Source organism: Sebastes fasciatus, chromosome 1, assembly GCF_043250625.1.
Source record: "Sebastes fasciatus isolate fSebFas1 chromosome 1, fSebFas1.pri, whole genome shotgun sequence".
NCBI classification, from domain to species: Eukaryota; Metazoa; Chordata; class Actinopteri; order Perciformes; family Sebastidae; genus Sebastes; species Sebastes fasciatus.
This window is the reverse complement of record NC_133795.1, coordinates 5,248,037-5,262,667: the sequence shown is the minus strand read 5'-3', so window position 1 is coordinate 5,262,667 and position 14,631 is coordinate 5,248,037. Positions and strand designations below refer to the sequence as shown.

The 14,631-nt window shown below is 43.8% G+C and overlaps 1 protein-coding gene across 1 annotated transcript; it reads right to left on the bottom strand.

Moving 5' to 3' along the window:
* Positions 1 to 4,270: 4,270 nt before the first annotated feature.
* LOC141776783 (general transcription factor II-I repeat domain-containing protein 2-like) lies at positions 4,271 to 6,076 on the bottom strand. The gene has a single exon (XM_074650586.1). The coding sequence runs from the start codon at positions 6,074 to 6,076 to the stop codon at positions 4,271 to 4,273; it is 1,806 nt and encodes a 601-aa protein (XP_074506687.1).
* Positions 6,077 to 14,631: the final 8,555 nt, after the last annotated feature.

The window sequence follows — 14,631 nt, the reverse complement described above, 5'->3', positions numbered from 1 at the left end:
CCATAAATAACATAATGACAGAATGTATGACTATTTTTGTCATAGGTTTCATACACTTTCTGTAATATAACGTCTAAAAGAAAAATCAAAACAGATGGGGGATCCTGAGACATAAATCTTATCAAATGGGGGTCAAATTTGTGTCAGTTTAGGAATCCTTGACATCTGTTACACTAATTACAGAATAAAAACATGTTTGGACAGACACATTTGCACTCAAATTCACACATATGGGCAAATTAGAGGGTTCGGGTTCACAAGAACTGCACTTTTTTAGACTGTTGGAGGAAGCCACAGTAGAAGGAAACCCTGAGAACATGCAAACACACACAACAAACCAAGACTGGGATTTAAACACATAATCCTTTATTTGTCCCCCATCTGATAGGACTTTTGCCCTTTAGGGCTGTCCCCTCTTAGTCAATTAGAGCACTAATCATCGTTTTGGTCTTAGTCAACTAAGATTTGTCTAGACGATTAGTCATATTTTGATCCTTTTTCCATGCTGAATGACTTCTTTCCAAGAGACTTGCACATTTCTGGTAAAGATTTATGGTGCTTTTGTGTGATTCTTTGGGGAGAAACTGAGATCGGTTGATTGTTATGTTCTGGGTAACGAAACGTGGACTCAAAATGCAGCACACAACGAGACGTCTTTAAAGGTAGAACAAAAGAATATTTATTTTAACAAAAAAGGTTCCAGGTTGATCCAGGAGCAGAGAGCAGGAGTGAGCAGGCAGGAAGGGAGCAGCCACAGCTGGCAGATGGACAGACCTGAGCACAGAGCAAAAAACGAGGTAAGTCCAAACAAATCCAAAACACGAGAGCAACAGCAAAACAAGAGCAAAAACACTAGGGAGCCTGATTAAGTTAACTACCACTGTGGGTGACGGAACGATCTGGCGATGACTGGCAGCAAGACCGGGGTAGATATACTGCAGGTTTGATTGATGATTGATAGCAGCTGCTCCAGCCGAGCCCGCCCAGAGGAGGAGGAGGAGGAAGACCACACCTCCCGACACACTGACAAACTAGACAAACCAGGGGAAAACACACAAGAGACAAGAGGACAGGGAAACATAGGAAACAAAAGGAACTTCTAGACTAAAGGTCGTGAACATGACATTGATTCAATCAACTAATCGATCAGTCGACAAAATCATGTGAGTGTTAGTCGACTACGAATTTCTTTGGTTGAGGACAGCCCTATTGCTTTTAGATGTTTTATTACAGAAAGTGTATTAAAACCCAAGACCAAAATAGTCATAAATTCTGTCATTGTGTTACTTCTGGATGAAATTATAGTGAAAATAAATTATTCCCCTTTTGCCTCCTCAAGGACGCCTGAGGGTCCCCAGACCCAACTTTGAAAGCCAGCGTTCGGCAATGCCTCCCACACTTTAACTCCATAAAAGAAAGGTCGGACAATTTTCTTTTTTGTTTGTATAAAATTGTCAGAAAAGTGATTTCCTTTCATGGAGGATTACGCATATCTCTACAGAAGATCTGTTGTCTTTCATTGTGAATGGTCACATTCAAAAACATTATAAGACCTCAAGCATTTTTTTTCTCAAGAGCTTTCTGGTTGAATGGGGGGAAGATTCAGCCTTACTAGACACATTGTTTACTCAAATAAGCATGTCCACACAGTCTCTTGATTGATTCAAGACACTAATAAGACACAGAAGACCTTCATTCATCCAGCGTCCTACAAGAGAAACTTTTTAATCTCCCCCTCACCCTCCCGGCTCTGACTGAGGCTGCGTCATGGAACGTGTTGGATGCACACACACATCTTGTGCGCCTCCGCTCTGCCCAGGACAAGGCTCTCGGTGGGGGAGACCAAGAGTGAATCATGTAGGCTCATTAGCCGCTCTCCACGGCTCCGGGTCCTATTGTGAATCCCTCGCCTTTTCTGTTCAGAGTGAATATCCGTGCCTCCACATAAGTCTGCCCTCCGCCCAGTGATTACCTTATAGCATGCTGCTCTAATTGAGCTTCATCACGGTGGCCTACTGATAACTACAATTCAGTCAAAACAACATTAAGCCCTGCTTCGCTGGTTCTGTAATGAGTTCCTTGGAAAACTGTCCTTTTTTTTTTTTGTTTTAGCTTGAAAGTTATACAGCACACAGTTGCATAGCGAGTGGAGTTCATTTGTATTCAGGATGAGTTCTGATATGATACATGTGTTTTTTTTAACAGACCAATATCTGTGCAGACTGGGATGAAGAACATATTAAAGGAGGAAATACCAAACATTTTCTGAGAACAGCTGGCCTAAAGGTGAGAGAAGTGAACTTGTGGAGCAGATTCTTCTCTCCCTCATCAACTACACCCTCGAGCAAGGCGGTTACATTACTCGCAGACGTATCCGCGAGACAAACAGTTAGCCCTCATTCATTATTTATGAGAGGTGAGTAGCCGAGTTTGAACATTAAGGTGGTGAAACAAATCAGAGGTGAGATACACTGAAAGAATAATTTCATATGATCCGACAGCCGCGCTAATTATGTTTGTGCAAAATTTCATTCCAGCAGACTCGTGGAAAAGTGGGAGTCACTGTCAGATTGTTGGTTTACCAACAATACAAAACTGTTCAGACTGAATATGACTGCATCCATTGTGTCAAACAGCACTTTGTTTGAAGCACGCGGCAGCCTTGAATACCAATAACTCCAGAGGGCTGCTCGGTGTCTGACAGTAGAAGATTGAGGTTGTACTGCTTCTAGGCATGAATGTGTAAAAACTGAGTAATGTCTGGTGTTTGGAGAACACCCAGGTTCAATCTCTGCTGCAGCCAATATGTCCATCAAACATCACAATTATGTCCATATTGGCACCACCCCATTTAGGTCCAGTGCCAATGTTGAGTGCCAAAACAGGAAGCAGTGTGCACTGAGGCTGCATTCACACCAGATCTGGTGATGAGGCAAACACGCAAGTCTTGCCATTCATTTTGAATGGGGGGTCGTGCGTTTGGGCTGCGGCTGCAGCTACGGCATTGATGGACAGCTGCAGGGGGTGCCGAAAGTCAAAAGTAGAGGCAGAATCAACTTTTGGAGAAGCACAACCCAACTTCACGCTGCGGTGGCAAATTACATATAACCGGCGATCCAGAGCTGTACAACCCAGCCATGAGGGAACAAAAGGCGTTAATCGTCACCGTCAATGGGCCATCAAATTAACTCACCGCCGCACAACCAAACACCTGATCTGGTGTGAATGCAGTCTTAATTAAGAGGGAGTGTGAGGGTCGGGGTTATTCTTGAACATGCGACTTGTTGTCTGACCGATCCAAATACAGAGTTCTCAGTGTGAAAAGTCGGCCATCATAAGAGGGGGTGGAGGTTACGGAGATAGCGCTTTCAGCTATAGTGACCTCAGTTGTTCTCATGAAAAGTGACAGAAGTAGTTGTGTAAAGAATGAGAAAAGAGAGTTTGAGAGAGAAGTGGGTGAGCTGGGTGTGAATGTTGGATTGTCAGTTTTAGAAACTTACAGAAAAGTTGCATGGGAGGGTCTTCTGAAGTTATTCGACCATACGACAAGCAGTTCTGATGAAGCACACTGGCAGCTTAAGGGAGGTGATTGGACAGAGTAGCGAGTCAGACTTTCATGCAGAAAAAAGACCAGAGTTTGCATCCCATCACAGACCTGCAGTTACCATTTGCCTTTTATTAACCGTAACCACAAACTTTCCCTAACCTCAACCAAGTCGTCTGGTTGCCCGGCACTAACCATACAGTACCTTAGCCACAGTTTATATTTGTCATAACCACAGCGTTTCACTTTCAGTATGCTCAAAACAACCTAGTTTGTACAACGTGCTTTCAAAGGAAAAAGGGTTTAGAGCAGGGGTGGGCAATTAATTTTTACAAGGGGCCACATGAGAAACCTGAGTTGTGTTGGAGGGCCGAACCAACAATAACTTGAACTTAATTCTGCTCAGTATTAATTTTGATTAATTGATTTTAATTGTAAAAAGCATTAAATTATATATTTTTGATTAGTTGCTACTGGTAATCAGAAGAATAAGGATATTCTGTAAATATTTATATAAATATATGAAATTGTGGTGTAGGTCATATAGGAAAATACTCCTATAGAAGTAATAAACAGTAAAAACAATAATTGCATCAGTGTTTCATTTTATTTTTAACATGTTAATCTTCCCAAATACTGAATAGGTGTTTTACAGTATGTTAAAGATAGGCAATTGTCAACTTGATGCAAAAAGCAATAAATGCTGTTAATGTTCATTTTACTTGTTCAGTGGGAAAAATCCAGCCTGCTCTGGGCTTGAACAAGTGCATTGAAATCTGGCTGAATGTCTGAGGTGGATATGCGAAGGACAGCTGAGAGGTGGTCATCAGTGATAGAGGATCTGTATCTGGATTTGTTGAACTTCATCACTGAGAATGTCTGTTCACATACGTAGGTAGATCCAAAGAGGACTAGAATCTTCTGAGCATGCCTCCTCATGTGTGGAAAGTTCTCCTCTTTGAGGGAAGAGTAGAAGTCCAGTAGTGAGACTGACCTAAAGTGCTCTGCCAGAAGTGTGTCAGACTGCAGGTCAATCAGTTCCATCTGAACATCACTTTGTGCATTCTCCACACTGCAGGTGAAGGGAGAAGAAACCATGTGCATCTCACTCTCAACTGTTTTAAAGTCTTGAAATCGCCTTGAAAACTCACCATGCAGTGCTTCTAACATGGATGAGTACTTGTCGAGGTGATCAGCTGATTTTGTGGCTTCCTTCAGTGTTGGCAAGTGGGTGAGAATGTTGTCCTTCATTTGGCTTGAGAGAAGCTGCAACTTTCTCATGAAAGCCTTCACTGCGCTGTACATTCCATGTACAAAAAGGCCTCTGCACTGCAGTTTGACATTTAGTTCATTCATTAGTGCCGTCACATCTACAGCAAAACCAAGGTCAGCAATCCAGTCTGCATCTGTAAGCTGTGGAATGTCCTTTCCTTTCTTCACACAGAACTCGTGAATCTCTTTTCTCAGGTCCCAGAAACTTTTCAGTACTTTGCCCAGGCTGAGCCACCTGACAGCTGTGTGGTAGCCTATGTCACAATGTTCAGTCTCGCTTTCCTCCAAAAGTGAAACAAACTCTCTGTGATTCAATGCTCTTGCCCTGATGAAGTTAACTGTTTTAGTTACAACATCAACAACATGGTTCATTTTTAACACTGACTTACACAACACTTCCTGATGTATAATACAATGCAAAAATGTCAATTTCTGCTCAGGGTTCATTTCTTTCACTTTATCCTGCATTCTCTTCAAAAGTCCAACATTTTTCCCCGTCAGATTTGGACAACCATCCGTTGTCACACCTGCCAGCTTGTCCCATTTTAGTTCCAACTTGTCCAAACATGCATTTACCTCCGTGAATAAATCACTCCCGGTTGTTGTCCCTTTCATTGACTGCATGGCTGCCAGCTCCTCCGTGATTTTAAAGTCCGTAGATATCCCACGTATGAAAATGAGTAGCTGGGCAGTGTCACGTACATCGCAGCTCTCATCCAAAGCCAGGGAAAAATAGTCGAAGCTGACCGCTCTGTTCTTCAGCTGAAGTTCCAGATTCCCCGCGATGTCCTCAACCCTCCTCGTTACAGTCCGTCGCGAGAGGGGCACGTTCTCAAAAGCTCCCTTTTTCTCCGGGCATATTAGGGCAGCAGAGTCCAGCAAACACTCCTTAATAAACTCCCCGTCAGAAAACGGTTTACTTTTTCTAGCGATTTTGTGGGATATGACATAATTTGTCTTGACAGCTGCATCTCTGGATGTGCAACATTTAGTAAAAAGTCCTTGTTGGTTTTGCAGCTTAGCTAGCAAAGAATCCGACTCCCTTGCGCGCTCTTGTTCAGACAAGTTCTTGTATTTCTCCTCGTGTTTGGTCACGTAGTGGCGGTTCAAATTGTAATCCTTGAACACGGCGACCTGTACACCACAAACTAAGCACACGGCTTTACCTTTGACTTCTGTAAATAGATATTTAGCAGTCCATGTCTTGTTGAAAATGCGGCATTCGGTCTCGATTTTTCTTTTGCTGCCGTGGGCTGACATGTTGAGGGCTAGCTTAGCATACCAGAATCACATGTAGCTGTTTAGCGTAGTCACGTAGTCACGCACATGCGTGACTACGTAAATAAAAAAACCTTTTCAAAATAAAAGCACACAGCCGTATTGCGTGCACAGCATAAATAGGCCTATTTTTTTATTTATGTTCTAATTTACTTGACCTCACGCGGGCCAGGCAGGGACAGCCAACGGGCCGGATGTGGCCCGCGGGCCGTAAAATGCCCAGGTCTGGTTTAGAGCCACAGAGAGCCGATACTTGCTTGAATGGGGATATTGACACACACTTCCTGACAATCTATACAAAAAGGGATTGAACTAATTGTGTTAAAAAACATTCTAAAAAGTGTGCTTGAGAGAGAAATTTGAACCCTTTTTACTTACAGTACAAATTCTGATTTGGGAAAGGTGTAGGGGGAGGGATTTTCCAAAGCTGTTCGACCATCCAGCATCCAATTTGGTTGAAACAAACTACCATCTAAACCATACCAAAGTTGCCAGAATTTAAAAAATGTTGGCATTGGATGTTAAATTTCTTTTGACGCTGTTAATCTAGGGCTTTGAAGAATGTGTCAGGTGTACAGTAGTGTGTAGGGTTAGAGTCAAGGTAAATGTGACACATGGTGTAATGGTTGGGGGGTCGGGTGCTATGTGCAGATCACAAATTTAGGCTGTAAAGTACTGATTTGGATTATCATGCCAATCACGGGCTGTACAGAGTATTTTCCAAATACTGAAACCAAAAAGACGTATAAAATGTCAGAAATGAAAGCCAAGCAAGTTCTTTTACTTGTAAATTATAAATAGATATAAGAAATTAAGACACATTCATTAAATCCTAATAGTTTCCGTGCAGTGATCAATAGCACATGAGGTGTTCACATGCAAGCAAGATCCAATTTTCATGGTTTATGACTCTAGCAGACTGGCAGCACAAAAACAAATGCAATTTCTAAAAGAACCTTTTTCAAAGCTCAAGCAGTAAAAGACAGGAAACTCAAGTATGTGGCAATTAAACTTTGCGAGGAATAAACACAAGTCATCTCGCCTCAAGTGCTTCACTTTGAGCATCCAACATTTGACCTGAATCTCAAAACTCCTCTGCAATTTTTCACCAGAAGAGCCCACAATGTAATTTCAATATGCCACTGAATCATTTAAGTGGGCACAGACACACAAAAAAAAAGATGCTGTGCCACGTATCTGCCTGGTGAGCACAGCCACCCAGGGAAGGAGGGGAAGAAGAAATCAGTTCCTCAAAATCTCTGTTTGGGCCATTTTGCTCCGTTTACTTGTCCCTCGAAAAACATTCCGAAACTGAGGAGTGGAGATAAGATGGAGAGAGAGCGGGGTAGAAGTGGGAGAACTGGCTGCTAAAAAGGCAGCGGGACAGTAGATTGAGGACGCCCTCTCTCTCTGGCGCTGATCCATACGCACAGAGGAGAAAAGTGACTTATGATTAATCATCTCTCGCAGAATCCCCCAATAACATTCCCCAATCGATACGCCTCGCATGCCAGGAGAGAAAACACGCCGCTTATGAATATGATTTTAAATGATTTAAAGCCTTCTCCTGCCTGTCTGAATCCCAATTTGTGTTTGACTTTTTGTTCAGAATGAGTCTCCTATGGTTTCTTCCTCCTATGCCTACTAATTACACAGTTTATTTTTCTCCTCACAGTGATGCTGCCTTTGTCATTAAGACAGCGAGTCATCTCTCAGCTCTGTCTTGACGACACACTGCTGTTGCGTCTGTCCTGGTTCCACTATGCTGAGATGATTAGACCTACTTGATCTTTCGCCTGCAGATGATGCCCACGTGAGTCCGCCTCTGGGTTATTCTGTCTGTCATTTATTAAAACTAACAGAGCAGCTATGCCTATTTTTTTAATTTATTGCTCTTGACTGGTTTCAAAGAGCCCTTCTGCAATGTTAAACAAATTTACTCTTCTAACAGCACATAACAGCCCTCCAACTGCTCTCTCAGTGCTCTTCACAACGATGTTTGCTTTTCAGCTAAAGCTTTTCATGGATTTCCATGGAAATACAGTAGAAGAACCTCTCAATGAACAGTCAAATATTGACGCTTTGTCACAGCCATTGGCATTCGATACCGCCGCACAAGGCACCCCGCAGCGGCGGTATGAGACGCACCAGGCTTTCCACAATGTAAACCCATCCACGGCAACAGTAAACACTCAGAGACAGTGCTGTTGTGACGTAGTTTAAAGAGCAACAAAGACACACAGGGTGGTGGAAGGGTAGGTGGATAGGTCCATCAAACACAAGGCTTTCATCCAGGAGACCGCTGTTTGTGTCCCGTGCGTTAAAGGCCCTGATACACCAAGCCGACGGTCGGCCGTCGGAGAGTTTGGGGCCGTCGGTGAGCGTCTGTCGGCCTAGTTTTTGCGGTGTGTCCCGCACCATCGGCTCTAGTCTGCCCGTGTCAGAGGTTTTTGGCCGATACAGCATGTTGAATCCACAGCGGAGCCCGTCGGTGAGAGAAATCACTCTGATAGGCTGTTCAGCTTAAGCGAATCAGTGCATGAGGAGAGAAGTGACAAAAGCAAGCAAACAAGTAAAGTGAAGAGGAAGAACACAGAAGGCTCTTCTCATTTTTCATCTTCATGTCATCTGATCATTCCAATACACGGATATTTTCACAGCGACATGGCCATCTGAAATGAAGCTAAGTGGTGGGTGAGAGTGGTGTGAAAATGGTCGGCAAACGTTGTTTTGTTTCATGTACGAATCATAACAGCTTGTATATCCGCTGTCATTGGTTTTTACGATTATATATAAGTCTAATACAGACTACCGCAACCTGCTGGTGTGGAGAGTTATTTCCTCTCACGCCAGCGCAGAACATACGTGGTAACTGGCCATCGGCTGTAGACTTTGCGGTGTGTTCGAGTGCAACTTTTTGGCCAAGACAAAGGCGAAGCCCTCTGAGGCAAATTTGTGATTTTGGGCTATACAAATAAAATTGACTTGACTTGACTTGACTTGACTTGACTTGACTTGACTTGACTTGACTTGACTTGACTTGACGTGAGGTGACTCAGCAGTCGGCCTTCGTCGCTGCTATTTCTATGATGTCAGGTTGGTGTGTCTGGGCCTTTAGTTTCACTTTCATGTTACAATCAGCTGTTCGTTTGTGTACCGTTTTCACAACGTCAAGTCACATTTTCACTGTAAAAATGTAGTAATTTTCTAAACATAACTAAGTGGTTTTGTTGCCTAAACCTAAGCAAGTGTTTTAGTTTAAATCACAACATTAAGCATGTGTTTACTGCGAACGAAAAGTGACACCAAGGGTTCTGACAAAGCGTCGGTGGGGGCCCAATTGGGATGAGAATGTTTTGCTAACAATTCATGGACAAATGTGGTGAATAAGCACACTTAAGAAAGTATTCCATTTCAGAGTCAGACTCTCGCTCAAAAAACACAATTTTAATGTAACGGCACATGATCATAAATTATGTAAAAATAAGCTGATTTCTTTACAGAAGTCATAGTCAATCCCAACATACCCATGCACACACACTCTTTCTCCCACCATGTCTGTGTCTTTCTCACAGCCGTCTTCATTTCCATGTCCATGGCTGTGCTGAATGGCTGTAGTCTGCGCTCACTCTTGCGCGTCTGTCCGTGCGTGTTTGCGTGTGTCTATGTGTGCTGATTGTCCAGCGGTCGAGCCCCGGCGGAGCTGTGTGGGATGTGTGGAAGCATCTAACGGGGGGATTGGAGGAGAGGGGGAGGGCGGTTGAGGACACTGTTTCCTTCGGCGGTGGAATGTCTTCATGCGTGTTCCTGTTTGGAGAGGCTGCTCACGGCTCCCAGAAAGTTGGCAGGAAACCACATGCTGCTTTTACACTGGGGCCGATAAGGAGGAGGAGGAGGAGGAGGAGGAGGAGGAGGAGGAGGAGAGAGGAGGGAGGAGAAGAAGAAGTGGGGTTGTGGTGGAGGGAAGGGAGGGAGGGAAGGGTGCTTTAGTAAACCTTCAGGAAGGTAGATTATCCCACGAAATGCTGGCAGAGCTTCGGTCTTTGTGCATGCCTATGTATGTGTGTGTGTGTATGAGCATGTGTGTGTGTGTGTGTGTGTGTGTGTGTGTGTGTGTGTGTGTGTGTGTGTGTTAAAAGGGAACGAGGGTGTGTGACAAAAAAAAGCAGCTCCTTCAGCTCTCTCAGCAGTGGGGAGTTTCAATGAATACGGGGCAGACTCCACAAAGGGCTGCAGAACAAAAGGCCTGCAAGCTGAGAATGTGCAGCGTAGAGGCACGGCCCAATCTCACGCTTTGTTAACTCTCAAGCATAACACTGAATAAAGACTGAGACAATCACGCATCGCTTGTCAATTACCTGCCTGTTGATTAGGAATCTGACAGCTCAACACCTCAGACTGTAGGAGTCATACATGACTCCAGCAGCTGTTGCCTCCTGCAGGACGTGAGAACACGGAAACGGCACCACCGCACTCTGAGACCCATTATTTCCAATGACTTCCATGGTGCAACAACGGCTGCACCCAACCTGATTGAAACCGCGATCTGTGTGAAAGGGCCATGACTGTGCGTCACATTGTCTCGAAGTTTTACGAGATTGTATTTGAGATGCAATCTTGAGCAAGCCATCGAGAAAAATAATTGTTTTTTACCAGCAAAAGTTTTGTTTTTTGTAGCAAAAGAGCACATTATTCAGAGCAAACGGAAATAAATTCTTGGCTCAACAAGTTCATTTTCATTTTGTCTCCAATTCAATGGCTAGTAGGATTATCGGTCTCTAGGGAAATAGCCAACACGTTCTCATCCCAGCTTGTCACATACCGCAGCTTTGTCATTGCCCCTTGGTGTCACTTTAGGTTTAGGAAAAAACAACATGGCTGGGCTTAAAACTACTACGTTTGTCAAGGGAAAATTAAACTGAACGTTGTGAATAGAGGACACAAACAGCGGTCTCCTGGATGAAAGCCTTGTGTTTGTTGGACCCATCCACCCAAAGCCTCGGTATTCGACGCCCTGGGAATGAGAACGGGCTGAAATAGCAGTGTCGTAGTACTCAAAATTGGTCTCAAGACCACTTTTTGAAAGTATCATCTTGGAATCGACCATATTTTTTACTCGGTCTTGTCTCGTCCTCAGACAAAGGGGAGTTTGGCTTTTATTTCAAGACCGGTCAAGACCACGACTGCGGTGATATCATTAAACTGTGCAATGTGTGATTTATTTGTTAACATCATTACTGTGATTGCTCATAGAAAACAAAGGAAAATTCCTATACATAAAATTCCCCTCTGCAATACCTTTTGATTATTCTATCAAGACATTTCTCATGGTACTCTTATCCATAGACATATATACAGTATATTTGGCAATTAAAGAGGTGAATGAAGAGGAAACTTCCACATCATGCAGTGTGGGATTTGCACTGGTCTGGTTTTGGTCTTGACTTGGTCTCGGTTTAGGTCGTCTTGACCGCAACACGGAAATAGTTCAGTTTATTTTGTGTTCTCTAGTTACGGAGCACAATTGCCCAATTTAAATTCTTCTTTGCCTGATAATAATTCCACGACAAATTATTATTAATGTGCTTGAAAAAATAATCGATTTATTCCCATGCCTCAGAATCCAGACGCAAATATAATTAGTGTCTTGACTCATTATGACGTTACACTTTATCACACAGTTTATTATGGTGAATCAAATGAGATAATGAGCCTAATCTTCATGACAGTCAAGCATAAAAGAGACGTGACAAATGAGATTGGATAAGCGGGGTCGTCACGGGTCACCGATTTCTACTCCGCAACGCTGCTTTTTAAGAAAGTGGATGGACCAAGAAAAATGGCAAAGACACACAATGTAGTCCACTTTTAGATCTCTGAGTGTATGAGCCTTTTTCTTTACCCCGCACAATACAATTGCATGGGCTGAGCCCTACATGTCCAACCGCAGTCTATAGTAATTCCCACAAGTGCACACACACACACACACACACACAATCCAGGGGATTATAAATCACAGGCACTTGGGAAAGGTTTCAGCTGACTACGGCTGATGTTTATGGTTTTCTATGACTGGATCCAGCTGTTTGGAGCCGCACAATGCCCCGAGAGGCGCAGTCAATTTGGCAGATTAGCGTATTGACAGATGGCGTGCCATCCATCCAGCAATCAATATGTTTTATTTTAATCCCTTCAACTGTTTACTCAAGAATCTGGATGCAGAACGCCTCTCTCCCCAGGCTCCAGCGGCTATTATACAGTAACTCCGCCTCTCCTATTACACCTCCCTCCCTCACTCCTCCATCTTCTTCTCTCCCGCTAGGAATGACTTTTCTGGCCGTCCGCGCAAAAGCAACACTCTCCCCTCGCTCAGAAAAGCGCAACGGGATATGCTCCCCCTCCTCAAGTAGGGCAGCCAAATCGAGCAATCAGACAAGACATCCATCACTATCCTGTGGGGTGGAGTAAATGACCTTGATGTAGTCTTCACACTCAATTTCAGATACCCTTGGGCTCCATTATGGGGAGATTTAAGCGGGGCCGGCCTTCACATTTGATTCCTACGATACTCTTTGCGATAAGTGTGTGATGCAGCGCGGAGAAAGAGAGTAATACGGGAGGTGTGAGGGAGGATGGGATGGAGAGGGTGAGTCAGCAGGTGATGAAAGCACAGTGGAAAATTAAGATGGAGTAAGAAGAGGGCTCCAGGAGATGAGAAGAGGAGATGGTTGGAAATAGCTGGAAGAGCGAGCACGGAGAAGGTGGCGGTGGCGGTGGATGGAAGAGGATAAATTGTTTTTCAAGGACTTCGTCACACCCTCCCCCCCCCCCCTCCCCGGAAACAGAGCTCTACCTGAAAAACCAACAGTGCTCCAGGTAGAATAGGCACAATATAAGGGAGGGGGAAAAAAAAGATCTCAAGAGTGATCCATCACAGCGGCGGCACATGAGTGAATTTAGGCATCTGTGAATGTAAAGCCTGGTGCTCTCGGTCTCTTTTCTACTAGCTGGTGGAGAAGAAAGCCCCCCGCTGGGTGGGTGGGAGAGAAAAAAAGCATGCACAGATGAGTGCTCACCAATGATGTTTGCAAACCAACAACACACACAGGAATGTGGTGCAACACATCAGATCCGTTTTGACGTAGCAATAAAAAAAAAAAAAAAAGCCAGTTTTGATGTAAAGTGATCGGGACAATGGTTTCCTTTTATTTTCACTCTGATTGATCCTTCCTCTTCCTACCAGTCGGGAGGAATGAGCCGCTGTAGCGCAGCAGCCGTGCACGCCGCGCACGCCGCTCCCCCGGGAGTTCATTTGAGAAACACCACCTGCAGGTTTGAGTGGCATCATTAACAAAGGTCAGATGTGCTCACTGTGAAATTATACACACATGCATTTCTCATTGACTTGTTAATACACCTGATTTCCTTGCCCAGGGTGACAGTTTGCCCTTTGCTGTCTTCCATGGGGAGAGTTAGACACGAGCGCGCCACGTGGGCGCCGTGCACTTGATTTAATTAAGAGGCTGCTGATACTAACACTTTACACATTGGTTAAACAAGCGTGCAAATAAAATCAACATCATTAACGAACCAAGAGGGAAAACCCAGTGGAATGAGGCGCGTTGAGCGCTGTCTGAGGCTGCTTCTTCTCATCTGTGCTTTGGAGTTACATTTAACATAATCTTACAATTTATTGTAATTTCTGTTTTCTAAGCCAAAAGGTCAAGTGATGCATATTATTTTTCTTGATATGTGTATAGCCATTAAAACGGCTCTGTTCTTCAATGTGGATGAACTAAGCCATGCTAACGTGATATTGGCCAGCTAAAATGACCGTTAATTAAGACAGTTAGAGGTTTGATTGGTTAATCTAATTATCCTGTATTACAGTCAACGTAATTAATTAGTTAAATACATTTCGTAATAAAGACAACTGTGAACAAAGGTTTGAGCCTATAGCAGTCTGTTGTTCTGACAACAAGTCCAGATAAACTTAAGCCAGTCTCAGACTGAGGGTTTAGCTATATGCTAGAAGAGAACTGGTTGGTACAACGTGTTGTCGTACCACGTTGGAAATCAAAAGTGTTCATAGTTGAATGGTCATACTGGAAGGTGGTGTGAACAGCTGGTTGTCAGAGACACGAAAATCGCCTAAATAAGGAGATAATGGTCTCCTCTGGAAGATGTTCATAGTGTTGCAATCGATTGTTAACATGTAAAGTGACAGAAGACGTGTAAAGAACAAAGAAAAGAGAGCTGGAGAGAGAAGTTCAAACCCTGCTTAGTGGTTCAGTTCCACTTGTCTGGCCAATCACTGCGTGAAGTGGGTGTGAATATCAGCTTGTTTTGGGAAGTTACAGAAATTATCAGACGCAGTTCCTCCAATTCCAGCGTCGGAAAGGTGCGGGGGGGAGAGGGTTTCCTTTTTTAGACCATCAAAACGACATTGAGGGGATTAAGAGTTATCACGTTGCATGCTCGCTAATTAGCTCTAAATGCAAAGTACAGCTGGGGCTGATGGGAACGTCATTAGTTTT